General features: G+C 35.6%; 4 protein-coding genes and 1 non-coding gene across 6 annotated transcripts; 3 read left to right on the top strand and 2 right to left on the bottom strand.

Moving 5' to 3' along the window:
• Positions 1-8,413: 8,413 nt before the first annotated feature.
• LOC104894424 (hypothetical protein) lies at positions 8,414-13,991 on the bottom strand. Of its 2 annotated transcripts, XM_010680647.4 has the most exons (9): positions 13,580-13,986; positions 12,341-12,496; positions 12,046-12,114; positions 11,782-11,952; positions 10,091-10,234; positions 9,736-9,888; positions 9,592-9,657; positions 9,400-9,459; positions 8,414-8,809 (listed from the first exon to the last, which is right to left on the bottom strand). In XM_010680647.4, exons 1-9 carry the CDS (start codon positions 13,886-13,888, stop codon positions 8,765-8,767), a joined length of 1,173 nt encoding a protein of 390 aa, XP_010678949.2. In that variant the 5' UTR covers positions 13,889-13,986; the 3' UTR covers positions 8,414-8,764. The 2 variants fall into 2 exon arrangements, with proteins under 2 accessions (XP_010678949.2, XP_057251263.1); XM_057395280.1 differs by lacking the exon at positions 10,091-10,234 and having other exon boundaries at positions 13,580-13,991.
• A 5-nt stretch (positions 13,992-13,996) lies between these two features.
• Positions 13,997-14,069, bottom strand: TRNAK-UUU (transfer RNA lysine (anticodon UUU)). Its single transcript has one exon. It is a non-coding gene; the product is annotated as a tRNA-Lys (tRNA).
• Positions 14,070-15,453: 1,384 nt separating this feature from the next.
• On the top strand, positions 15,454-17,150 carry LOC104894423 (hypothetical protein). Its single transcript, XM_010680646.4, has 2 exons — positions 15,454-15,844; positions 16,600-17,150. The coding sequence occupies exons 1-2, from the start codon at positions 15,573-15,575 to the stop codon at positions 16,808-16,810; spliced, it is 483 nt and encodes a 160-aa protein (XP_010678948.2). The 5' UTR covers positions 15,454-15,572; the 3' UTR covers positions 16,811-17,150.
• A 2,742-nt stretch (positions 17,151-19,892) lies between these two features.
• Positions 19,893-20,534, top strand: LOC130591483 (uncharacterized). Its single transcript, XM_057394817.1, has one exon. It carries the CDS (start codon positions 19,893-19,895, stop codon positions 20,532-20,534), a length of 642 nt encoding a protein of 213 aa, XP_057250800.1.
• A 2,150-nt stretch (positions 20,535-22,684) lies between these two features.
• On the top strand, positions 22,685-23,839 carry LOC130591482 (uncharacterized). The gene has a single exon (XM_057394816.1). The coding sequence runs from the start codon at positions 22,685-22,687 to the stop codon at positions 23,837-23,839; it is 1,155 nt and encodes a 384-aa protein (XP_057250799.1).

Genomic DNA, 23,839 nt, shown 5'->3' with positions numbered 1-23,839 from the left:
AATTTGAGCTTGTTTAACAATGTCATTCGCTTGAACAACCATGTTCTGAAATCGCTGGGAGTTTCTTGCCTTCCATATGAGATAATTGAGATAGAGAATACCATTCTATAGAATATATGTCTAGGTCTGCTTCCTTAAATTTCCCTTCTCTATAACTCAGCTAGCCAAGCTTCAGGTTGTCTGTTATAACCCATCCATTGAAGCATTTTCCCCCAAACATCAACAACAAATCTGCATTCTTGTGTTCTTCTGCTTCATTGCATAAACTACACATAGAAAATCACATAGCACTCCTATTCTCTGTAATTTGTCACAAGTTGCAAGCCTACCAAGGATGGGTAACCAGGTGATAAAGTTACATTTCGGATGTGTACGGTTGTTGCATATTACTCGCTTCCAAGTAACCTTGTCATTCGAACCCAATAGAAGAGTATATATGCTTCTAATTGAGTAAGTGTCTTTGTAGAGCATATCCCGACCTCCAGGAATATGATGAAACCACTGAATTGCTCCCAGTATCTTCCTAACAAGCCAAGAAGCTTGTTGAGCCAAATCTAAGCTTGCCTTAACAAAAACATAATTAGAGATATTATTGGTCAAAGTTGTACGTTTGCAAGCGTAAAAGCTAAATTATTGCACTTATTTAGAAACAGAAAGAGTAATTATTAATTTATTATGAAGATCATATGTGAGATACCACTTTCATGGTATAAAATGACTGTTTTTAAATATTTATCCCGTAATTATTCTTTATATGTTCACATCATCGTCTGTAAAAAGTAACTTTAAGTAAACACTAACTTTTAACCAAAAAAAAAAAAGACTCAGGCTTCATTAGACTATATGGAGAACATTTTAGGGGGTGAATGAGAACATTTTTAACTGTGAATGATTTTCCATAAAAAAGAGAAAACACGTTTTCGGTATTACTTTTGTTTAAGTACTTGCATGAAATTTTTTAGAAAAAAGAAAAGAGGATGAAAGTGAAGACATAATACTAATTCATGTGATATATGAAAAACGATTACTATATTAAAAAAAGAAATAAACGATTAGTAGATATAGATTGTAAAATTTGACGATGTGAATAAAAAGTTTACTATGTCACAAAGTGAAAATTTTATTATGATGAATTAACATGAGAAAGAGTGATTATATTTAAAAAACGATCATTATGGTAGATAGTAACTGTATCTTATAACTGTAGATTTTAAAAAGTTACTATATGAAAAAAAAAGAATCACTATGTTAAATAAGTGGCTTTGGTCCACAACAATATTATTGTGAATTAGGTCCATGCAAGACAAACTCTTAGGAAATCCCTTTTCTAATGTCCTTTAAGGGTTTGTTCTGTTCAACTTATTTTGTCTTATCTTATCGGATCTTATCTTAACAAAACATCTGATCTTATAAGTTGAACAGAACAGATCTAAGAAGAAAAATGCGTTCCACAATTAGAAGAACTATATTTCCTCATTTGAAAAACTACTTTATACTCTTTTATAAACCACATAAAGGCAAATAGAAAAAAATATGCACTTTTCCCATTAAACATTTTGAGCCCAACCCAACACTCTATTATGCAAAAAGCCAAATATGAATATGCTGGAGTGTCTATATAAGATCTTGTATATAAAGAAAGGGAGTTGAAGTTGAACCCAAAAGCGTGCAAATATTTGAAGCGATATGTTTGTAAATTGTAGGTAAGTCTTCGCTGTATATTGCATTCTTTGCAACTTGAAATGCCAACACTATAAATCATTAGTATGTTCATAATCATATTATTCTAAGCTAATCTCAATAGTGTTAATTAGACCTTTGTGGTCTCCACTTACCCACATGGATTTCTGATCCTTGTAATTGAACACTTGAAAGCATCATCATTACTGACTGATTCTGCTTGCACGTTGCATAAAGCTTAATGTTTTATTTTTCTGCCTCTGATTAGTCTTCTAGTCACTTATTATTATTTGTAAGCTTGTAGTACTAGCTAGATTGTTTTGTCTAATCCTCTTTTTATTTAATCTTTTACATGTGAACTAGGTTTTAGGCCCGTGCATAATGCACGGGAACTATTTAGTATAATAACAATGTATATGTATCAGCTATAATGAAAACTTGTAAACGATTCTTACGTTAACTTGATAAAAATAACTTTGTGTTTAAGAGATAAACACCTTTATATTAAGAGAACGTATTGTGTCGGACTCGTCCGACCATAATCTTGGTCGGACGACTTTTAGGTGGTTCCAATTTTTTTTCAGGTAGTCTTCATTTTTTTTCAGGTGGTTCCAATTTGTTTTCAGGTAGTCTTCATTTTGTTTTCAGGTAGTCTTCTTTGTTTTTCAGTAGGTTTTTGTGCTTCAGTTAGACTTACTTGGGTTTCAGTTGGTCTTTATTCTTTTTTAGGTAGTCTACATTTTTTTTTCAGGTAGTCTTCATTTTGTTTCAGTTAGTCCATTATTTCTTTCAGTTGGCCCATTATTTCTTTCAGTTGGTCCAACTGAAAGAAAAGAAAGTCCAACTGAAAGAAAAGAAAGTCCAACTGAAAGAAAAGAAAGTCCAACTGAAAGAAAACAAAGTCTAACTGAAAGAAAAGAAAGTCTAACTGAAAGAAAAGAAAGTCCAACTGAAAGAAAACAAAGACCAACTGAAAAAAAAAAACACTAACCTCTGCTTTCTCTCACTTTCTCCTTCTTCATTCCTCTTAGAACTGAAAAAATTCAAAGCCCTGGTTTTCCTCCAAGCCATATTCATCTTGCTTTCCATAATGCCATCCCTTCTTCCAGTATTGAATGAGAGATTCCACTGATATATTGCATCAGTTTTCACATGTTTATTTGGTAACAGGAAAGCATATGCAAGTTCAAAGCAGAAGACAGAGGGTGTCAGTTGTTGCGTCTTCCCATACATACCAGATGTAAAACCAAGAGCCTCTACTTTCATAATTAAATGTTGGAGTTTGCCAATGCATTCAGTAATAAAACTCTGATGCTTCTTTCTTCACGTCCTTTACCAAAGAACTATGATACGATTGTTGTCGTGCTTGTAGTTGCTTGACACAATCATCCAGCTTTGTAGCAGTTTCTTCTAACTTATCAACGTAAAACATCTCTTTAAAAACCTCTTTTTTCGCGAAATCAGATGACTTGTAACCCGGATCCTGAAACTTGTTATTATTAGCACTACATTTAGTGTTACTCAGCCTCAAATTATGGTGTTCTTGGTCGTAGAAGCAGCAACAGAAAAGTTGCAGATGATGGGTTTTTCGGATTCGAAAGAAAGAGAGTATGGCATCAGTCCGACGGAACCTATTGGGTCAGACGGTCTGACCCAATACTTTCACTTATATTAATTATAAAGTTGTTTAACATATAAATAATACTCATATGTTTTGGAAGACTTCTTTTTAGTGCAAAACAAAATTTATTAAGAAGATACTCCCTCCATTCTATTTTTATATATTGCAAAATGAGATTTTTACACTATCCATTCACCATCATAACCTTTCACTACACATTATGATTTTTATGTAAGGAAAAATATTGTCACCTGGGGTCTTGTTAGATTCGTCTCGATATATACTTTCAGAATATCAATTTTGTATAATTTTTCTAAAAAGTAATTAAAGATATTAATAGTTAAAATAGTGCATTGGCAAACGTAAAATTACTCAATTGTTGCAGTAGAAAAAGAACGGAGGTTGTATAACATAGTCATAAGCAAAGCCAACAACACCTTAAGAGGAACTTTGAAATTCCATATTTTCTCCACACTTTCGATACAATTGAACCGCTAATAACTTATGTATGGGAATTCTTTGAAAAATTAATAAAGTGATGACATAATTGAATATAATATACCAATTTGGCGTACCCCACAAAGCCATCATCTAAGGGTTGAGATGACAAAGGTAAATTAATGATCTCAACTGCTTCAAAAAGGGAGAAAAGTTGCACGAACTTGGTCTTATCCCACTAACCACTTAGGGGTCAATTGTCTTAGAAACCCTCTCCACACTACAGTGTTCATTTTTTACTCAAAATGGCCTTAAAGTGTTAGACTTCCCATGTTTCTCATAAATTAGTACTATTAGGCAATTTTTACTCGTGACTGATAAATGGCTACATAAAATTAGCCATGACTAAGAACTGGTCTCGGGAGATATAAACCTATCATGTGATACGGATTGTCCTTGACTTTTAACACATGACTAAAAAACTGTCCTTTTTGAAACATCATAAGAAATTTTGTTCCAACTGACAGAATAAGTACCATATAGGGTATAAATACCTTATTCCCCGTTGCTACCTGAAATTACCAAATTTCGATGATATATTGTATCATCCTTATTCCCCGTTCCATCTGACGTAATGAGTATCATACGGGGTTTCCCACTTTACTTTTTTGCCTAAATACCTTATTCCCGTTGCTACTCGAAATAATCCTTACTCATTAGTTTCTTCCTAAAAACAATTTTAAAATATATTAAGCCACCACAATTTTAATATTAAGAATGGTTTAGAAAATGATAATTTTGTATAGTAAACAAATATAAATATACAGTACTTGTATAATGTATGTGTGTTTTATAAGTTCTCCATATGATTTACATTTCAATATTATCTTTTACATAAAAAAAAAAGTTGTCAAAATAAGTGCATAGGCAAATTAACAACTTTTCTAATTCGATAACTTTGATCTTTCAACGACAGTTTTACTCTCTTATAGACCAACTAAAATTGAATACTTATAAATCCCTCTTTTGATATATAATTAACTCATTTTGTTGATTCACCTTCTCAATTAGTGTCTCGAAGCTCATTAAAGAAAGCTATATTTTATAATTTAAGCACATGGGCCATGTTTCACTTTCTATTGCTAATCCTTTTTTTAGAATTTTTATATAAATGGGCCAAATTCAAAGTGTACATTTTTTTAAAAATGATATTAATATCAAGCGTAAGTTCATAAGTGGATGTATTTATAATTTTTGTTTCATTTGAATGTAAGAGCGTGGGAAAATTTTGAGTGATCCTAAGGTTAAACCCTCTTAGACACAATAAAATATAATATAATATATATACAATAAATTGGAGAGAGAACAATCATAAAATTAATGTCTGAATGTACTATTGGCCAAGGAAATTTCAATAATTAGAGGGCTGACAGCCCGTTGGATCACCTAATCATCTAAATTTTTTCGAACTTATATCGTCATAGTTTTGTCAAAATAAGTTGAAGTGAACCGACCTTCTATGTTGGTTTTCACTTTTTTTTTACCTTATTTAATTTCTTGTTTCATATATTGTCTCTTGTCTTACTTCTCTCACTTTAAGGTACTGTTCTCCCCAACTTATTTTCAGTTCAGTTCAATTCCTAAATTATTATCATTATTATTAGTTATAATTTAATTCAGTTCAGTTCAATTCAGTTCAGTTGTTTATGCTAAAGAGAACAACCTCTAACTCTTTTTTTTAAAAAAAAAAAAATTAGTATCTATTGGTCATGGATATTATTTGTTAAGATGATTCATATTAGCCCACCTTAGACCACTTCGGGACTAAAGATTAAGTTGTTATTGTTTTTATTATATGTAACCTCTGATCATAGTCATGGTGTGACATATATTTTTTTTAACAAAACATCTTTTTATTTCTTATTTGACAATAAAATCGGACCTACTTTTTACATCTTAAGTATAAGGTATCCTCCGGATAATTCAAATCAAAGCAATTGGATGTCCAACCCGGGCCCATATGACCGATCAATAAAAATACTCCAACACTCCACCTCGGGGTAATATTTTATAAATTAAAGATTTTAGGATGTTTCTCATAAAATCATGGTTGAATAGTAGCTCATTTATTATAATAATATCGTGTAATTAAAAATATATTTTAAAACCGACTTATGACCCGTGTGTTCAGTGATTGATGTAACTAATGTCATGATAAAATGCACGGGAAGTTTTTTATTGATTAGAAAACTAAAAAAAAATATCGATTGACTTTTTTATTTATACAAATTCTTTAGTACCACAAATATACAGTAAGGGTCTGTTCTCCCCAGCTTATTTTCAGTTCGGTTCAATTCAGTTCAATTCAGTTCAGATCAGTTCAGTTCAGATCAGTTCAGTTTAGTTCAGTTCAGCTCTTGACAATATTTTTACTCTCACATATCACTATTCATTTCAGTCCAGTTCAGTTCAATTCAGTTCAGTTCAATTCAGTTCAGTTCAGATCAGTTCAGTTCAGATTAGTTCAGTTCAGTTCAGTCCAGTTCAGTCCAGCTGTTTTATGCCGAAGAGAACAGACCCTAAGTTATTGTTACTTGAGGGTAACTTTTTGTCACAAATACATCAGTTTTCTCAATCTAGAAGTGATCCATTTAAGATTAAAAGTTACCGCTTTTACCAATAAATTTTATTATTCATCTAGATATAATAGTTGGAAACAATTAGTTTTAACTTGTCGAAAAATTACATTTTGAACATATTACTTTAGACCCTTGTAGATTATTGTACGCATAATTTTTTTTTTTTCAATATGTTTGAAGTTCAATACTATTTTAGGTATACTTAATTACATCTAATAGTTGTTTTTGTACTTCATGGTATCTTGTGTAAAGTCATATATTTATGTAGATTACGATCTATTTATATTACTATAAGTTACACAAGAAACACATGTCACTTCGTACTATAATTTTTTCCCAACAAAATAATCTTTCTGTATTTTCTATTTTTTTCGCCTGTCCCTTCTACTTTATGGCAAGAAGTTATACGTGTGAGATATGATTTGGACTTGTGCATAATGCACGGAAATTGTTTTTTTTAAGTAGTTGTTTTTGTTCCAAATTTATTAAATCCATAATAATCAGATTTCATGCATTTAAGGTTGAAATAATATAAAATATAAAATTATATTTCATGATATATACAAATCATTTTTTACAACATTTTAAACAATCTTTTTAATCGTGATATATACATCTATAAATAGGTACGTAAATGAAATAAAAAACACATTAAAATACGGGGGAATATTTTATAAATTTAAGATTTTAGGATGTTTCTCTTAAAATCATGGTTGAATATTAGCTCATGATTTAATTTTTTATTATCATATCGTGTAATTAATATATATATTTTTAAAACTGGCTTATGACCAGTGTGTTAAGGGATATAATTGATTTTATTTCCTTAAAGGTTGCACTTATGTGGCAAGTAATTGATTTAATTTTAAAATCCTCACATCTAATTGATTTGTTGCCTAAAATGCTAGAATCATGGATAAAAGGAATTCAATTACGCCTAAAATTATGAGCTGAAAATGAGAGATCTTAAGGCTAATGACACGTGGCAGATTGATGAAATCTAAAGGAGAAATCGAGGAGCAATGTGAGGCTTTGAATAATGGTGGCTTGACACGTAGGCAGAATTTTTCTTCCTTTAATATTATATATGATAAGTGATTGTCACTTGAATAACAATAGCAATGCAAGTAGAAAATATAGAGCTACCATATGTTTAGGGGGTAGACTAAGGATGTCTTGGTCTAGCGGTTAAGATTGAGGTGCCGTGAACGATAGGTCACATGTTTGAATCCCCCTTCCCCTTCTTTGTACTTTGTATTGCCTTCGTGACTCATGAATAAAAAAAATGTTTAGGGGGTTAAATATAACTTAATAAGGCAATTAAAGAAAATATAAACTATTGAATTCTCCTAATATCTCCGAAAAAACCACATGAAAAGTATAAGACAGTCTATAGATGAAATCGAAGTAAACTATTATTCCGCAGTATAAGCAATATGCGCAAATGTATGTTTAATTTGATTGTAGCCTACATGCTTAAGCTAAAAAGGAAGAAAATAGACAAAATATATATAACCACTAGTGTTTTTTATGAAGCAATAACCACTAGTGTTTTTTATGAAGCAATAACCACTAGTGTTTTTTATGAAGCAATAACCACTAGTGTTGTTATTCTATTTTTACTCAATGTGAGCATCAAGCTTTTTATTTATAGAAAAATAGTTTAGTTCGTAATAATTAAAGGTGAAAGCATATAAATAAAATATAATTCTATGATAATTTGATTAAAAGAAGTATAATTTACTACTAATTAACTTATCCACTTTTAAAAAAAGCCGCCCACCAAACTTGCACAGTTGCACTAATATTATCCGACCGAAAGAATAGCGAAACTACGATTATACTGTCAACATAATCCAGAAGTGTACTGCTGCTCTTCTTCCATTGGACTTGCGATTTCCATGCATTCTGTAGCAAAACTCATCCTCTTCCATCAATATTCTTATCAGAATGTTTTCCTTGAATATTAAGCTTCGCTTGCTTCTTAACTCTCTAAACACATCTTAAAAACTTACAGAAAACACAGACAATGCACTGATAAAGAACTTTTTTCTTCTCTAGGACATATCTGCCATGATCAGATAACTGAGAAAATGTATACAACTAATACAAGTGGTATACAAAATCCGGCTCCCTGAGTTCATATGATTATATACACTGTGTTAATACACCTATATATATATATATATATATATCTACCCGACTAATCTATGGAGCTCATGGTCTGTGGAAAGGTGCTTAATTACCGAAGTCCATGCTTAGGCCTATGCTTGTGCTGAACTATATACAGGTTTGAGCCTCTGAATGTCCTAAACTTTTACCAGTATCAAGACGGAACAAAATTGACGTCAAGCTGAAGAACCTCAACTGCAGCAACAAAAGAAGCTCAAAATGCTATTTCTTCAAGTACTTGAAGTGTTTTCTGGTGCACCTGATGCATGAACGGCCACAAGAAGTAAGCCAAGATTTATAGCCACACCACCAAAAGGGGATACGTAAGTTATAAGTAGTAAGTAGATATGTGAGATAGTGATTGGTTGGGAGGAAAATATTTTCCTGGTATATAAAGAGTGAAAAATAGTTCCCTCAAAATTGGAAATCATATTCCTCAAGACCGCAATTTCCTCCCTATTATTCACCTTCCTCTTTCTCTTATCAGATCCCATAAATCCTTTCCCCACTGTTTCAGTTTGTAATTGTGTTCCCTTGAAAATTTGTTTTTTATAGAAACTATATTCAATCGGAACTGTTTTCTGTCCAGACCAAATTGAGCCTAAATGTGAAAGAGATATATTTAACATAAAATCAAGTGAGAAATTCACAGAATTTTAACTTTAAGACAGGGAGGGGGAAGTCAAATCCGTCTGTGGTTTGACAAGTGAGCTGAGTAACCCATCATAATCATTTGGAAAACTTAATAAGAAAAATTGTTAGTAATCAGATACTTTGTAATGAATAACATCTTCTAACATCTTGATGCAACAGCCAACATGAAGACAACGAAAGGGAAAGGCACATTACCCATTCTAGGTGCTGTGCAGTGATGCCTGGGACATTTCCAGCATAAATTCCTCCCAGTACCTGTAGAAAAGAGGTAAGGTGGGTTAGTAGTTAGTACCATCTATCTATCATCAATTTATGCCAGAAATAGTTCTTCTTAGATCTCAATGGTGATGTAGGGGATCACATATATGAGCAATCTATCATTTATACCTTGGATACGGTCTCGAGAAACATTCCAGGACGCACTGGAAGCGGTTTAAGCCCAGTTTGACTTTCCTAGAAAGATTATACGAATATAGGATGTCAACATACTGATATAGACAATGAAATCAACTCTATCAAAACCATACTTACTCTTCCTACAACTCCACGAGGACCACGAGTACTGCCTTCTTTGTCAGTGCTGGGATCATCTGCACCTTCATCCCTGCCTAGCATTACATTTTTTATCATCTCTTGGACCGTTTTACCAGGTTTTAATGCAACTAGCTTGGTCAGATAATTGACCTGCAGCACAGAAGGTTTCATTTAAATTCATAAAAAATTATGATCATAAAAAGAAGAGAAAACAAGTTGGAGATCATATACTTTTGCATGTTGATAAAGCCTAAAGGATACCACAAGATATGACAAGAGTAATAGAGTATATGGGAAAGAGACTAACAGTGCCATTGATATATTATAATAATTTGCCAGAAATCAGTCAAACCTCTGATTCAGGGAGAGTACTGAAGCCACGATCATTTCTTTCGTCAAGAATTCCTCCTCCCATCATATTTCGAGCTTCTTCTCTGATTAAGACAAGCCTAGCAAGAAGCTTTCTGTCAGGAATAACTGGCCGAGTTTCCATTGTCTGGCAAAGTTACTTTAGTGAGTAACATAACCATTAATGGTCTTGCTAAAAATATCTTTTGTCAAATAAGCACTAATGACCTTGCATGAGAGAACTGAAAGTAGCACAAATCTGCTCTGCATGGTCAATGATACAGAGAGGGAGTAATATATAATATACCCTCTCTTTTTTTCGCGGGCAGGAGAATTTTGCATCTGAAGTCATTTTTTTCCCTTAATCAATTTTCTTCATGGCACTATAAGGAAAGGTAGATGATAATACATAGCTGAATTGGGGTAAGAAAAACAGAGTGAATGGGCAACCTCTTGTATTCACTTGTTTCAAAAGCAATTTTTTGCTCTATATTTGTTTATCTTATCCAGCCAGAAAAGTCACAGCTCATTTGTAAAAAAAATTGTTACCAGATAACAATTTTTTGCTCTATATTTGTTTATCTTATCCAGCCAGAAAAGTCATAGCTCATTTGTAAAAAGAAGGTTTGCCAGAACAATAATGAATGGGGAGGAAAAGGAAAAGACGGCTTAGGGAGATGCGTGCGAACTCTTTATCGTAATGAAAGAACATGAGAGAAATATACCATTTTATCAGCTATTCAAAGAACCAAATGCATGTATCCCTTGTTAGTCAAAGAACCTCCATTATTTTGGTTACTCTTAACTGTGATAACTAATTAACTACTACAGGCAAAGGCCAGATCAATTCTAGCTGTAAAGGTTTTTAGCTGCTTATGCATCATGGATAAAGTGCCAACAAGGCACAGGTTAGTATATATTAAAGGTTTAAAAGTTTGATTTACTCTAAGACATAAAATCTGGCTCTTTCACTTGTGTTACTGGGTGCTGATCTTTCAGGTTCACCATTGACACGAAATCACTTGTTGAGGACCTTAGCTTCGGCTTGAGATTTTAAAAGTTTGTACGACATACATGCATAATGAACTTAAAATAAATCATGCTAACACTATTCATGTTAATAAGGAAAGCTTACAATAGAAAACTAGATATTACTTTTACAGGTTTGCAAACACTTGTTTCTAGCTTTTAGAGTGTAAAAACTCAAAAGTTGTTAGATGATAAACAAGCTCTAGATAGATAAAATGTTTGTTTCTCCAGCGTGAACATCTCAGGATCTCCACAGCTCTAGCTCCTACTCTTTGTACTATAGAAAAGAATATATGATACATGTTGATGTTGCTTGCAGAGTTGCATTAACACTGGTAAGCAACAATGCAACATGTACGTGGGACAACATAGAGTACATGGGGCAAATGTTTGACAGCATATGAATTAAGCGTAGTTATATTAGCTACCCAACAAAGTCACAAAGATTCTCTATAAATACAAACAAAGGGACAGCACATTTGGATTGTCAGCATAACTGCATAATACAACTGGGTAAATCATCTACATATTGCTGATTGAAATTAATATGGAAAACTATTAGCAATATAAACTCAAGTCTCAAACCCATATTCTACAGCTAAGTTGAATAGTTGACTCATGAAATTAAGAAGAAAAAAAATGTATGGCCTATGCAAAGCATCTTACCACCAACAAGTCATCAGCCTGATTTGATATGTCAAGAAGATTAGCACCAGGAAGGTGAATTTTTGTGCCATCGACACCCTTAAATTCTCCACCTCCAGCAGCAACTCGACGTAGCAGCTCATGTCTGCTCTCCTTCTTTGGAGTTCTACAAAGCAGTCCAATCACTTGTACCTAGATATCAAAGCAATGCTTGTAAAATGCACATACATGAAGACAATCACCATAAAGTATTATCGAGAGCACAGGCTAAGAAATCATTCTTACATGTGGTGGGCATTTCTTCGTGAGATGGGATAATACTGTCTCCTTGATTACCTCCAGAAGCGACTTACGCTGACAAGCAACAACTGAAATTTTAGCAAATAGATATAATGCGCTACTTATTACCAATTTGTCCCCTTGGGGAGTGAAGAGGTAGCACAATATGTTTTCATTATGCATCACATTTCTTATCTACTAGACAAACAAAACGCTCCATATATTGGATATAATGGTCCAACAAGAAAAGCTATAACAAACATGATACATACATGAAGGGGAATACATCTTATCCATATACCTTATCATCCTGGTCCTTTTCAGCTGTTTGAATCATGTAATCCAGAGCCATCATGAATCCAGATTCCATCTCATCAACTCTCTTCCCGATAACTCCTTGTGCAGCCAACTGCACAGCAACTTCTTCGGATGCTTCATCCATGTTCATATCCTCGAGCTGTACCAATATGAAATGCTAGTCAGCATGGGGATAAACAAAATAGCCACACACCAAAAATTTGATTTACTCAAAGTTAAGTATTTTGATCAGTTGATGCATTATTTTGAATCTGCATTCCGAGACCTGGGCATATCAGAACTCAAATTCTAGCCCTCATCAACTAGATGCATTATCATACCCTTAAACTAAGTGACTCTATCACTCATACTCATCAGTTTACCTCAAGTACCTACGTCAAATCCTCGAGACCTCGACACATGTATGGCGTATGGACACTTTGGCAGTTCATTTTCAGCCAGATCATCGATTATTCTCAGTTCTCACACACAAAAACTATGTCGTACAAACAGGAGTACCCCAGTCAGAATGAAGGGATTGGAAGCTGACATGAGTGCGGTTGATACTTATTACTTACTGCTCATGACAATTAAGATCTGTACAATTTCAGTTCTATTACATTACCTTTTGACCATTATAGCCGACAACTGCTTTATGCAGCAAGGCAGCAATTCTAAGTAATCACAACATTCTACTATCAATCACGGATTGAAGCCATCTTCAAAGTTTAGGAGTTACACGATTGCGCCTCTTGCAATATGCCAATCACCTAGGTCAAGCTATTATAACTAATAGGGACAGGCAGAACTCCTCATTTTCTCAACAATACCAAATTCCAAAATCAGTGCACAAACAACAATTCAATCCCTCATCACAATTCACAGCTTAACTATGCCATAATTTGTTAATTTCTTTCATCATCATAAATTCATACAAAAACCCGAGTTCAAGGTTTAGGGTTTAGGGTTTAAGCAACAAACATTATCATAAAAACAAAAATCCTATGACATGAATTAGCACCAGAACAATTAGGCAATATTTCTCACTCAACCAATAACCAAATAACCAATTCCTAAATTCCAAACAAAACAAAACCTTATAAAATCATCACATACACAAAAATCAAAACTTTCAGTCAAAAACACAAAGAAAAAAGAAAAATGTGTAGAATATAAAATATCTAAAAATGAGCAGATATTTAAGTATGTAACAGAAGGGTAAAAAGGGAAATAAAGGGCTCACAAGGGTGATCATTTCTTGAAGAACAGAAGTAACTTGATCTCCACCTTTGAGAATAGCATCATATTCAGAACTCTCTAATTTTTGGTTGAATTTATCATGTGATGTTTTATCTCTCACTGCATTTTCAGAATCTGGGTACCCACCACCCACTTCATAGCTGGTGCAAAGAGAGAGAAAATTAGCTCTTTTCTTAAGGGGTTGTTTGGTTTGTGGGTGAAATTTTAAGGAAGGGTGTGAGAGTGAGAGAAGTATTGAAGGTGAGGAGAGAGAATTTGGGAGTGAAAATGATGGGTTTAGTAAGGATGCCATTGCTGAAAGTGAAAGAATTAATTTGAGGAGAAAGAGATAAGAGAAGGAGATGATGGATAATGGAAGGGGTTTTGGGAGGTTTTGAAAGGAAAAAAGAATATATGAAAACGCCGTCTGTGGGAATCGAACCCACGACCACATGGTTAAAAGCCATGCGCTCTACCAGCTGAGCTAAGACGGCATCACATGTGTAATTTATGATTTTTTTTTTCACAATAGAAAATTACTTATACTTCCTCCATTTTTACCTGTTACACTTTCACTTTTTATATATGTCAATGCAAAATTTTGACTATATATATATCTTTAATTTTATATTTAAATTTATAAAACTAAAAAATACATATTAAGACGAATCTAACAAGATTACACGTGATTATGTTTTTATTCACGTATAAATCACAAACGATGATCAAAGTAAAAATTCTAAATAATATAAAATATCAAAGTTTAACATGTAAAATAAACAGTAGAAGTATGTTGTTGGCTCAAGCCTAACAAGTTAGAGGTGATCCAATGATATAAAAGTGTAGTTGCAAATGGATAGAGCTTACTAATGAGTTGGGTTATTTTATGTTCATATGTAATGAGTTTAATGCTCACAAGTTCGGCTCCAAATTTGTTGTCCGTTCAACAATGAGTGCTAATTTAGTAGTGTACCATTGTAAAATCATATAAAATGATAGTATCATACAATCATTTTCTGAGATGATACTTCATAATTGATGCAAGTTTTACGTTGTTAGCACTATCTACTAAAACTTGTTAATCACCAAATAAATCATGTTAAGTAATTTTACAATTCTATTCATAACCATATCTTTATTATATAAGTTAAGGGGAGCTATGATGTCTTTAATAAAATGTCTTTTTTATCCTTAGTTAAATATATATACTTAATTACATATTCAAATTTTGTATAATTTTGACCTTTCCTAATTTAATGATGGGTAAAAATTTCAAGATAATAAACTAAATAAGCATTAACAAAATAACTTGACATAATGAGAAAAATGGTTACTCAATAAAAAAAATACAAATTTAATTTGACTACAAAACTTTACATCTAAATGTTTATCTCAATTTCTAAAAATCTTATAAATTACAGTAATTTGTATAATAATAATTATTACAAATTGCACTTCTAAAATTAATTAAGAATAGACCGAAACTATCGACGCACATATCGCGTGTATATAACTTAGAAGATTAGTTTGTTTTATTTGAAGACCATCTCAACTCATTTAGTTTGGGCTCGATGGGCCGAAGGAAATACCACTCCAACAGTCCATTAATGAATCATCAAAACTAGCCGTTTGCAAAAGGTGGGCCCCAATGAGGCCATGCCGGAGAAAGAAGCCATAGGGGTAGGTTACCTACAATAAATTACAGCACCAGAAAAATTTTAATTTTTAAACTCTCAGTGGTAAAATCTGTAAAATCAGCATAAAATAAGGGGTAAAGTAATAAACTTATAAAATACCCGCATAAATTCCTGAAGAAGCAAACGTTTCCGCTTCCCCGCTTCTATATATACCAACCCACAGTTGGCCCTCACTTCTCTCGTTTATCCATTTCCAATTTCACTCTTTCTCCCCATTTTCGTCTTCCTCTTCCTTCTCTCTACTTTCTCTCTCCTAGGGTTAGGGTTTTATCGTTTCATTTTCTTCACAAACAATCAGAGATGACTCAAGAAGTTCAAAACGGAGCTGAGAACGGTGTTGCTGCTGCTACTGCCGTTGTTTTCTCGGCGTTTAAGCCACAACTTCTTGTTCAGGCTCCTAAGGCTTCTGATGCTGTTCAGTTTTACAAGTCTGCTTTTGGCGCTGAGGAAGTTAGCCGTACTATGCACTCTAAGAGGAAGGCTGAGCAAGAACTTCCTCTTGTTCTTTCTGCTGATCTTAAGCTCGGTTCCTCGGTTTTCTCTGTCTCTGACCTTCCTGATGATGCTGCTCAGTAAGCTTCCTCTCTCTCTCTCTCTTTCTCTCTGTATTTGTACTGTTTTTCTTGTATTTTTGTGGATTTTTCTTGTGATTTTAGACTGATGCATGATTAAATGATAATTATAGTGTTTGACTTCGTTTGTTGAACAAATGTTCTTTTCATTTCGTTTATTTGTTTGTGTGAAATGCTTATATTCTCTATTTATGGATGTTTGTTGTGATATTTGGACTCTTAAATCCATTTTAGACTTCTGCATGTTGTTGTGAGTGATTTTGTATCTTGACTCTATAATCGTCTTGTTTCGTATTTATTTTTTGTATTTCGACCTTGAATTTCTAGATTTGTGCTTTTCCTTGCAACAATTCGTTTGTAGATAAATAATCATTCAGACTATTATTTATTTTTTCCAAAATTTAACGTATATTATGCGCTGTTCCGATGTTTTTGTTTTTCCTGCTTTGTATGAAAAAAGGATTTTCTTCGGATTTTATGTTCGAAATTATGAGAAAATCGTGTCAGAGTGCGACGTTTCAACTTTTTTTTTTCTCTTTGATATTTGATATCGTTTTCCTTTTCTTTTTTCTCCTACATACATGTCTCGATTTTCTTCATCGTCGTATTCAACCGTATTTTACTTCTCTTTGTTGTGTACCTCCAGATCTGTTTATTTCCTCTTTCATATTTTCTCTCTCTTACACGTTTTTCCGTACAAATAAAATATCATAATATCTAACTACTCAATAATCAACTCTCCTTCAATTTCTTAGGGTGAAAACTGAAGGATCTGGCTGTGCATTCATTTTGGAGACCGAAGACCTCGACGCTGCGATTTCCAAAGCTATTGCTGCCGGAGCTGTAGCTGAAGGTGAAGTATCTGAAGTCGAAGGTTCTGGACGCGTTGGTAAACTCAAAGACCCATACGGCTACCTTTGGATGATTTCTTCTGTTGCTAAGAAGCCTGCTGACGTGGAGGCCTAAATCACCGTTTGATCTTTAATCACTGCTGATTTAAAATTCCTGTTTGATGATTTAGAAGAATCTCAGTAATATTAGTAGTAGCAATTAATTAGCACTAAAGAAGTAGTAGATGATGAACAGTTGTCTTCTAGGTGCTGGCTGGCTGGTGGTAGTAGTGTTGATAGCTTTATGATTACAACTATCTCTGTTTGTTGTCTTTTAGTTAATGAGAGAGGGCTAAAAAATGATTTTGAATTTTGAACCACTTTTTTGTTGAGGATTACTCTTGTTAATTAAACACTCGGCAGCTGGCGGTTTCTTAACCTTTCTTTAATGGAGTAATTAGTAAAGTTTTCCGGTATATTTGCCTTTGTCTTTTTCTTTCTTATTGGATAACATTATTTATGTGATTTTTCTATCTGTTTCATAATATTCGCTACACTTTTGATGGTTAAAGTTTCACATTACTTCATAACTTACTTCATTACTTACTATATTTTGTTTGGGTAATAAACTCTCTATTTCTACTATCTATTTTTCCATCTTTTTCTCCTTCAAAAAATTGTCTAAGAGTCCGTAAATTGAGATGTATCGCGAGTAATATGAAACGAAGGGCGTATTAATTATTATAATATGTGGTTTATTGGTTTGGCAGTTATAATGGATATTTATTTCTGATTAATAAACAATCAAAGCTTCGGTGACTGGTAAAGCTTTATTTTGGGAGAATAATTTTGAAATTAAAATATTAAAGTGGCATACGAATTTTGTTTTTGTCCTATTATTCGAATGAGCGTGACTATGCCTTTTTCTAATGTATGGGGAAGAAGCAGAGAAAATAGTATGGGAAGGTGTACGGCAGCTAATGAATGTGCGAAACGTGTCTCTGCTAAAATAGTCACGCGCGTTTGTGGTTGGTTGTTTTTAGCATAAATTAAGTTGAAATTGTGGTCCCCACACCGGATTTTGTTGTGTGTGATTGATGGGGTGGTTCTTTTAGTCTTCTGCACCCATTGTCTTCTGCTATTGAAATTGCTGCATATTTTGAACCACTTTCTGAACATTATAATTTCACTATTTGATTTGGGTTGTCCTTTGATATAGTGAGGATTTGATGGATTTACGAAATTGTTGTATACTTCCTCCGTTTCATTTTATTTGCTATACTTCTCAATTTACGGATTCTTAGGTAATTTTTGGAGAAAAGAGAAATAGAGAGTAAAAAGAAAAGGGAAAATGAAAGAGAAGAGTTTTTTGTCCAAAAAAAAATTATAGCTAAGTAATGTAAAACTTTCCACAATAGAAAGTGTAGCGAGTATTATGAAATGGGTGAAGTATTTGATTTGATTTGATACATATTTGATTGGAGAGTGATTTTTAGCTGTTGAACATATGCAGTTTTTGTGTTTTGATTTGGATAGTCACGATTTTTTTTTTGCTTGAGAGAAGATTTGAGGGTGGTAAATAAATGCAAGTTTTGTAAAATAAAGTGAAGTACTTGTTTTTTTTTTGGGGTAGTGAAACATGACAGAATTGCTTTACTCTTTTGGTGTTGTCACTTGATCACATTGGATGTTTTACACTTTTGCTCTTTCGAAAAAGAATCATGTTGTGTATTGATCTGAAACCACGATTTACGTTTTGAGTTTTGTAATGTACTTGATGGAAAAAAAAATGATGCTATCCTCTTCCTTTTTAGTGGCTCAAGAGAATCTAGGTTAGTGTTGAACATTAAACCAAAGTAGATATAAACCCTAACGTGGAGAATAAATTGTCTCTCGTTCTTTTCGGGCGCCTCCTTACTGAACGGGCGTATAATGTTGATGCGTTCAAACGCACCATCACTGGTGTTTGGTCTCCTCCCATGGCCTGGTAATCCGAACTCTCAGTCCAAATCTTTATGCTTTCCAATTCTTTCATTGGAAGGATATGGCAAAAGTGCTCGAAGGAAGGCCCTGGTGCTTTGATAATATGCTCATCCTTTTAAAAGAAGCCGACGTGATGAACAACCAGACCAGGTATTAATTAATCACTCTCCTTTCTGGGTTCGCATTAAAAACTTACCTTTTAACTATAGATCTGATGAGGTTGTTCGAGCCCTCATTGGTAACATGGGGGACATTATTGAGTTGGAAGAAGATGTACTTGGGATTGGTAGATATAGGAGAGTGAAAGTGATGCTGGACATCACAAAACCGTTACGTCGATTCCGAAAATTGAAGGACAAAAGGGGACGGGAGTTTCAGGTTGATTTCGCTTATGAACGTTGCTTTTTTCTGTTTCCTGCGGTATTATGGGTCACTCCGAGCGAAACTGCCATGTTGTTGATGAAGAGGAGAAACAGGAGAAGTTGGGTTGGAGTGTGGAGTTGAAAGCCACACCTCGAAAAGGTAGGCAAAAAGAAATTGAGGAGAATGAAAATTCAGAGCAAGCAAGAAAGTTTTATTTCCTTTTGAGCCTACTGCTGCCATCACTGCTGTTGGTTCTCCTTTAGCTCCCACGAAAGCTGTTTTGCCTGCAAAAAAGACGGCTATTGCTGTTGAAAATGTAGTGGCTTTGGAGTATGTGCCGTGTATTAATGGTGTTGGGCAACAGGGAGACAAAACTTTTGTGGCATCAATTGATGTTCCTGGTCCCACGTTAATTAATGCCTCCATTCTTCCTACTTCTGCACCAGGTGGACCAATCTCAATCCCACTAATGACCAAAGGCATGTTTTCACTTTTTCGAGCAGTAAATCTGAGCCTACTGTTCCCCAGAAAAAATCCAAAAAGTGGAAAAGAATCGCCAGAGGGGCCTTGGAGGACAAAGGTGACAGTGAATGTATGGACACAGATTTCGATGACACATGTAATAAACGTTTTTCTGAATCAGCTGAGATGGAGCCTGGTGATATTGTTAGTGGTGTGAAACGTACTAAGTTGTCATCCCCACATGAATCCTGTTCCATGTTTGAGGCGGAGGTTGGTGATGACCAACCCCGCCGATCATTATGAATACCATGTGCTGGAACTGTCGAGGGATGGGCAACCCTTGGTCAGTTCGACAGCTCCGACGATGGAGTGTATCTTATGCCCCCGACATTATTTTTTTGTCGGAGACTATGTTAAAAAAGAATGCTGCTGAGTCTCTTAAAGAGCGGTTGGGTTTTGCGAATGCTTTTGCTGTTGGTAGTATAGGGAGGGCTGGAGGTCTTTGTATATTTTGGACTGAAGACGTCAAGTTTACTCTTGTTTCTTTTTCTCAGAATCACATATGTGGTGACATTGATGCAGGTAGTATGTCTTGGAGGTTTGTAGGAATATATGGGTGGCCAAAGGAGGAGGACAAACATAAAACATGGAGTTTGCTTAGGCATCTTTGTGAGGAGTCTCCCTTACCTTTATTGATTGGTGGTGACTTTAACGAAATCATGAGCTATGGTGAAAAGGAGGGAGGGGTTGATAGAAACAGGCGTGCTATGGTTGCTTTCCGAGAAACAGTTGATGATCTCATGCTTCGTGATTTGGGCTTTGTGGGACCATGGTATACATGGGAGAGGGGTAATACGGCAGCTACTAGGATCCGTGAACGTTTGGATCGCTTCTTGTGCTCGGCTTCTTGGTTCGATCTTTATTCGGACTTTGTGGTTGACCATCTTTTGAGATATAAATCTGATCATGTGGCTATGGTGTTGCGTCCCCAGACTCATAATACTCGAAGAAAGAAGAATCGTGGGTTCCGGTTTGAAATTGTTGGTTACTAGATGAGGGTTGCGAGAGTGTTGTGAAGGATGCTTGGGTTCATTCGGTGGGGCTGAGCTGCCGCAGCGTCTTACCTCTATGGCTCGTGATTTGGCAGGGTGGAGTTCGGTTAAATTCAAGAAGATTCATGACCAAATTGCACACACGGAGAAACGGCTTTTTAGAGCCCAACAACTTCCCATTACTGATGCAAGTTGTATTGAGTGCGCTGCGCTTGAAAAAGATCTTGATGATTTGCATGATAAACAGGAGGCTTATTGGTACCTGCGATCGCGAGTTGCTGAAGTTAAGGATGGTGACAGAAACACGAGTTATTTTCACCATAAAGCTTCACAACGGAAGAAACGGAATTATGTGAAAGGTTTGTTTGATAAAAACGGGCACTGGCATGAGAAGGAGGAGAACATTGAAGGTATTTTTGAAGAGTATTTTCGAGATATCTTTACCTCTTCAAACCCCTCAACTGTACACATTGACGATGTCCTGCAGTATGTTAGCCCTATTATTCCTGATGCATGTAATCAGGCTCTCTTGAAGCCTTTTACAAAAGATGAAATATTTGCTGCCCTTCAACAGATGCACCCTTGTAAAGCTCCAGGCCTGATGGTATGCATGCTATCTTTTATCAGCGTTTCTGGCATGTTATTGGTGAGGATGTTACAAAGTTTGTCTGTAGTATTTTACATGGTTCTGCTTCTGTTTGCTGTCTGAATAATACCAATGTAGCTCTGATTCCCAAAGTCAAACATCCTACTCGTGCTGCTGAATTTCGCCCTATTGCTCTCTGTAATGTTTTATATAAACTGGTGTCAAAAGCAATTGTTATTCGGTTAAAGGATTTTCTCCCTGATATTGTTACAGAAATCAAGTGCCTTTGTTCCAGGGGTCTCATTACTGATAATGCTTTGATTGCTCTTGAGATTTTTCACACTATGAAGAATCGTACAAGAAGTAGAAAGGGTAGTATTGCTATGAAACTTGATATGAGCAAGGCTTATGACAGAGTTGAGTGGGGTTTTCTCCGGAAGCTTCTGCTAACTATGGGTTTTGATGGGCGGTGGGTGAATCTGATCATGGACTGTGTCACTTCTGTTTCTTACTCTTTCATTGTGAATGGAGGAGTTTGTGGTTCTGTTACTCCTGAGCGCGGGCTCCGCCAAGGTGATCCTCTTTCCCCCTATTTATTCATCTTGATTGCTGATGCTTTTTCTAGAATGCTTCAGAGGAAGGTTCATGACAAGCTTATTCATGGTATTCGCGCTAGCCGGAGCGGTCCTGAAATTTCGCATCTTCTTTTGCTGATGATAGTCTTCTCTTCACAAAAGCCACCAGACAGGAATGCACTGTTATAGTTGATACTCTAACCAATATGAGCTAGCATCCGGGCAGAAAATTAATTATGAAAAGTCTGAGGTTTCTTTTAGCAGAGGAGTCAGTATCGAGCAGAAGGATGAGTTAGTTGGAATTCTGAAGATGCGGCAGGTTGATAAGCATGAAAAGTACCTTGGTATCCCTTCTATGGGCGGTCGGTCAAAGAGAATAATTTTTGACTCACTTCTGGATAGAATTTGGAAGAAACTCCAAGGGTGGAAGGAGAAGCTCCTCTCGAGAGCTGGCAAAGAAGTTCTTCTCAAAGCTGTCATCCAAGCTATGCCTACTTATCTTATGGGGGTTTATAAAATCCCAAGCTCGATCATTCATCGCATTCATTCGGCCATGGCAAGGTTTTGGTGGGGGAGTTCCGAAAATAAAAGGAAGATTCATTGGAAAAGCTGGGACTCTATGTGCACTCTTAAATGCTTTGGTGGTATGGGATTTAAGGATCTCAATGTTTTTAATGATGCTTTACTAGGTCGACAAGCGTGGAGACTAGTTCGAGCCCCACACTCGCTTTTTGGGCGGGTTATGAAAGCAAAGTATTTTCCTACCACTGATTTCCTTGGTTCTTCACTTGGTTACTCTTGTAGCTACTCATGGAAAAGCATTTGGAGTTCGAAGGCGTTGATTAAAGAAGGGTGTCTGTGGCGTGTTGGGAATGGGGACAACATTGGAGTTTGGAGGTCCGTGGGTGATGGGTGATGAAGGGAGATTTATCTTAAGCTCACCTGTTCCTGGCATTCAAAAGGTGAGTGATCTTATTATTCCTAGTACTATGGAGTGGAATACTGGATTTATCGAGGAAAATTTTGATGAGAGCGATGTGAAATGTATCCTTGCCATCCCTTTGGGTTCTACTGAGCACCATGATGAAATAACTTGGGCACTCACAAAAGATGGGATTTACTCTGTGAAAACAGCATACATGTTAGGTAAAGGTGGCAACCTTGACTCTTTTCACCAAGCATGGGTAGAGGTATGGGGTATGAATGCTAGCCCCAAAGTTAAACATTTCCTGTGGAGATCCTGCACGAATTCTCTCCCTACTCGTGCTCTTCTAAAAACTCGGCACCTTCTTGATGATGATTCGTGCCCTTGGGGCTGTGGCGCAAGTGAAACCACCTGCCATGCCTTGTTTGAATGTCCTCGTGTGCTCGAGCTTTGGCAGGACTTGGCGTGTGAAGAGCTTTGTATTAATTCCTCCAATCTTGGGATGTGTGATTTGGTAGAAAGCTGGAAGAATTGTGATAAGGCAACCCTTTCTCGTGGCATATATCTGGCTTGGTGCATATGGTCCGAAAGAAATTTATGGGTCTTTCAAGGGAAGCGAACACCGAATCATGTACTTGTCTCTCGTGTGCAGCGGCTCGTGGATGAATACGGCAAATTTACGGCTCGTATCTACTGCACCAAAGCAGCGTCGTGCGGGCCTAGTGCAAAGGTCTGGCGAGCTCCCCCTCTTGGTTTGCTGAAAGTAAATGTTGATGCATGCCTGGCGGATGTTGGATGGGTTGGTTTAGGCGTGGTGGGGCGCGATTCCCTGGGAGATGTTGTATTCGCGGCCACTCGGCGGGTTAAGGCATTTTGGAGCCCAGTTGTGGCCGAAGCCAAGGCTATTCAAATGGGTGTTCGTCTTGGTCTTCGATTTGGAGTTAGGGACATGATTCTTGAGTCGGATTGCCAAAGTGTCATAACGCGGTTGTCAAAGCATGCTTTGTTTCTCTCGGAGCTTGACATCACCCTCCACGATATTTTAGCTTCTTGCTCCTCTCTATCTTCTCTTGTTTGGTCACATGTTAAACGTGAGGGTAACTTTGTAGCCCATCACTTAGCTAAGCTAGTTCCATTTGGTGTTGAACAAATTTGGGAAAACCACTCCCCCCCGGAGGTGGCGCCCTATGTACTCATGGACAAGTTGTCTTTGAATTAA

The sequence above is a fragment of the Beta vulgaris genome, chromosome 5 (assembly GCF_026745355.1).
Source record: "Beta vulgaris subsp. vulgaris cultivar EL10 chromosome 5, EL10.2, whole genome shotgun sequence".
Classification (NCBI taxonomy): domain Eukaryota; kingdom Viridiplantae; phylum Streptophyta; class Magnoliopsida; order Caryophyllales; family Amaranthaceae; genus Beta; species Beta vulgaris.
This window is presented reverse-complemented; position numbering and strand designations above follow the sequence as displayed.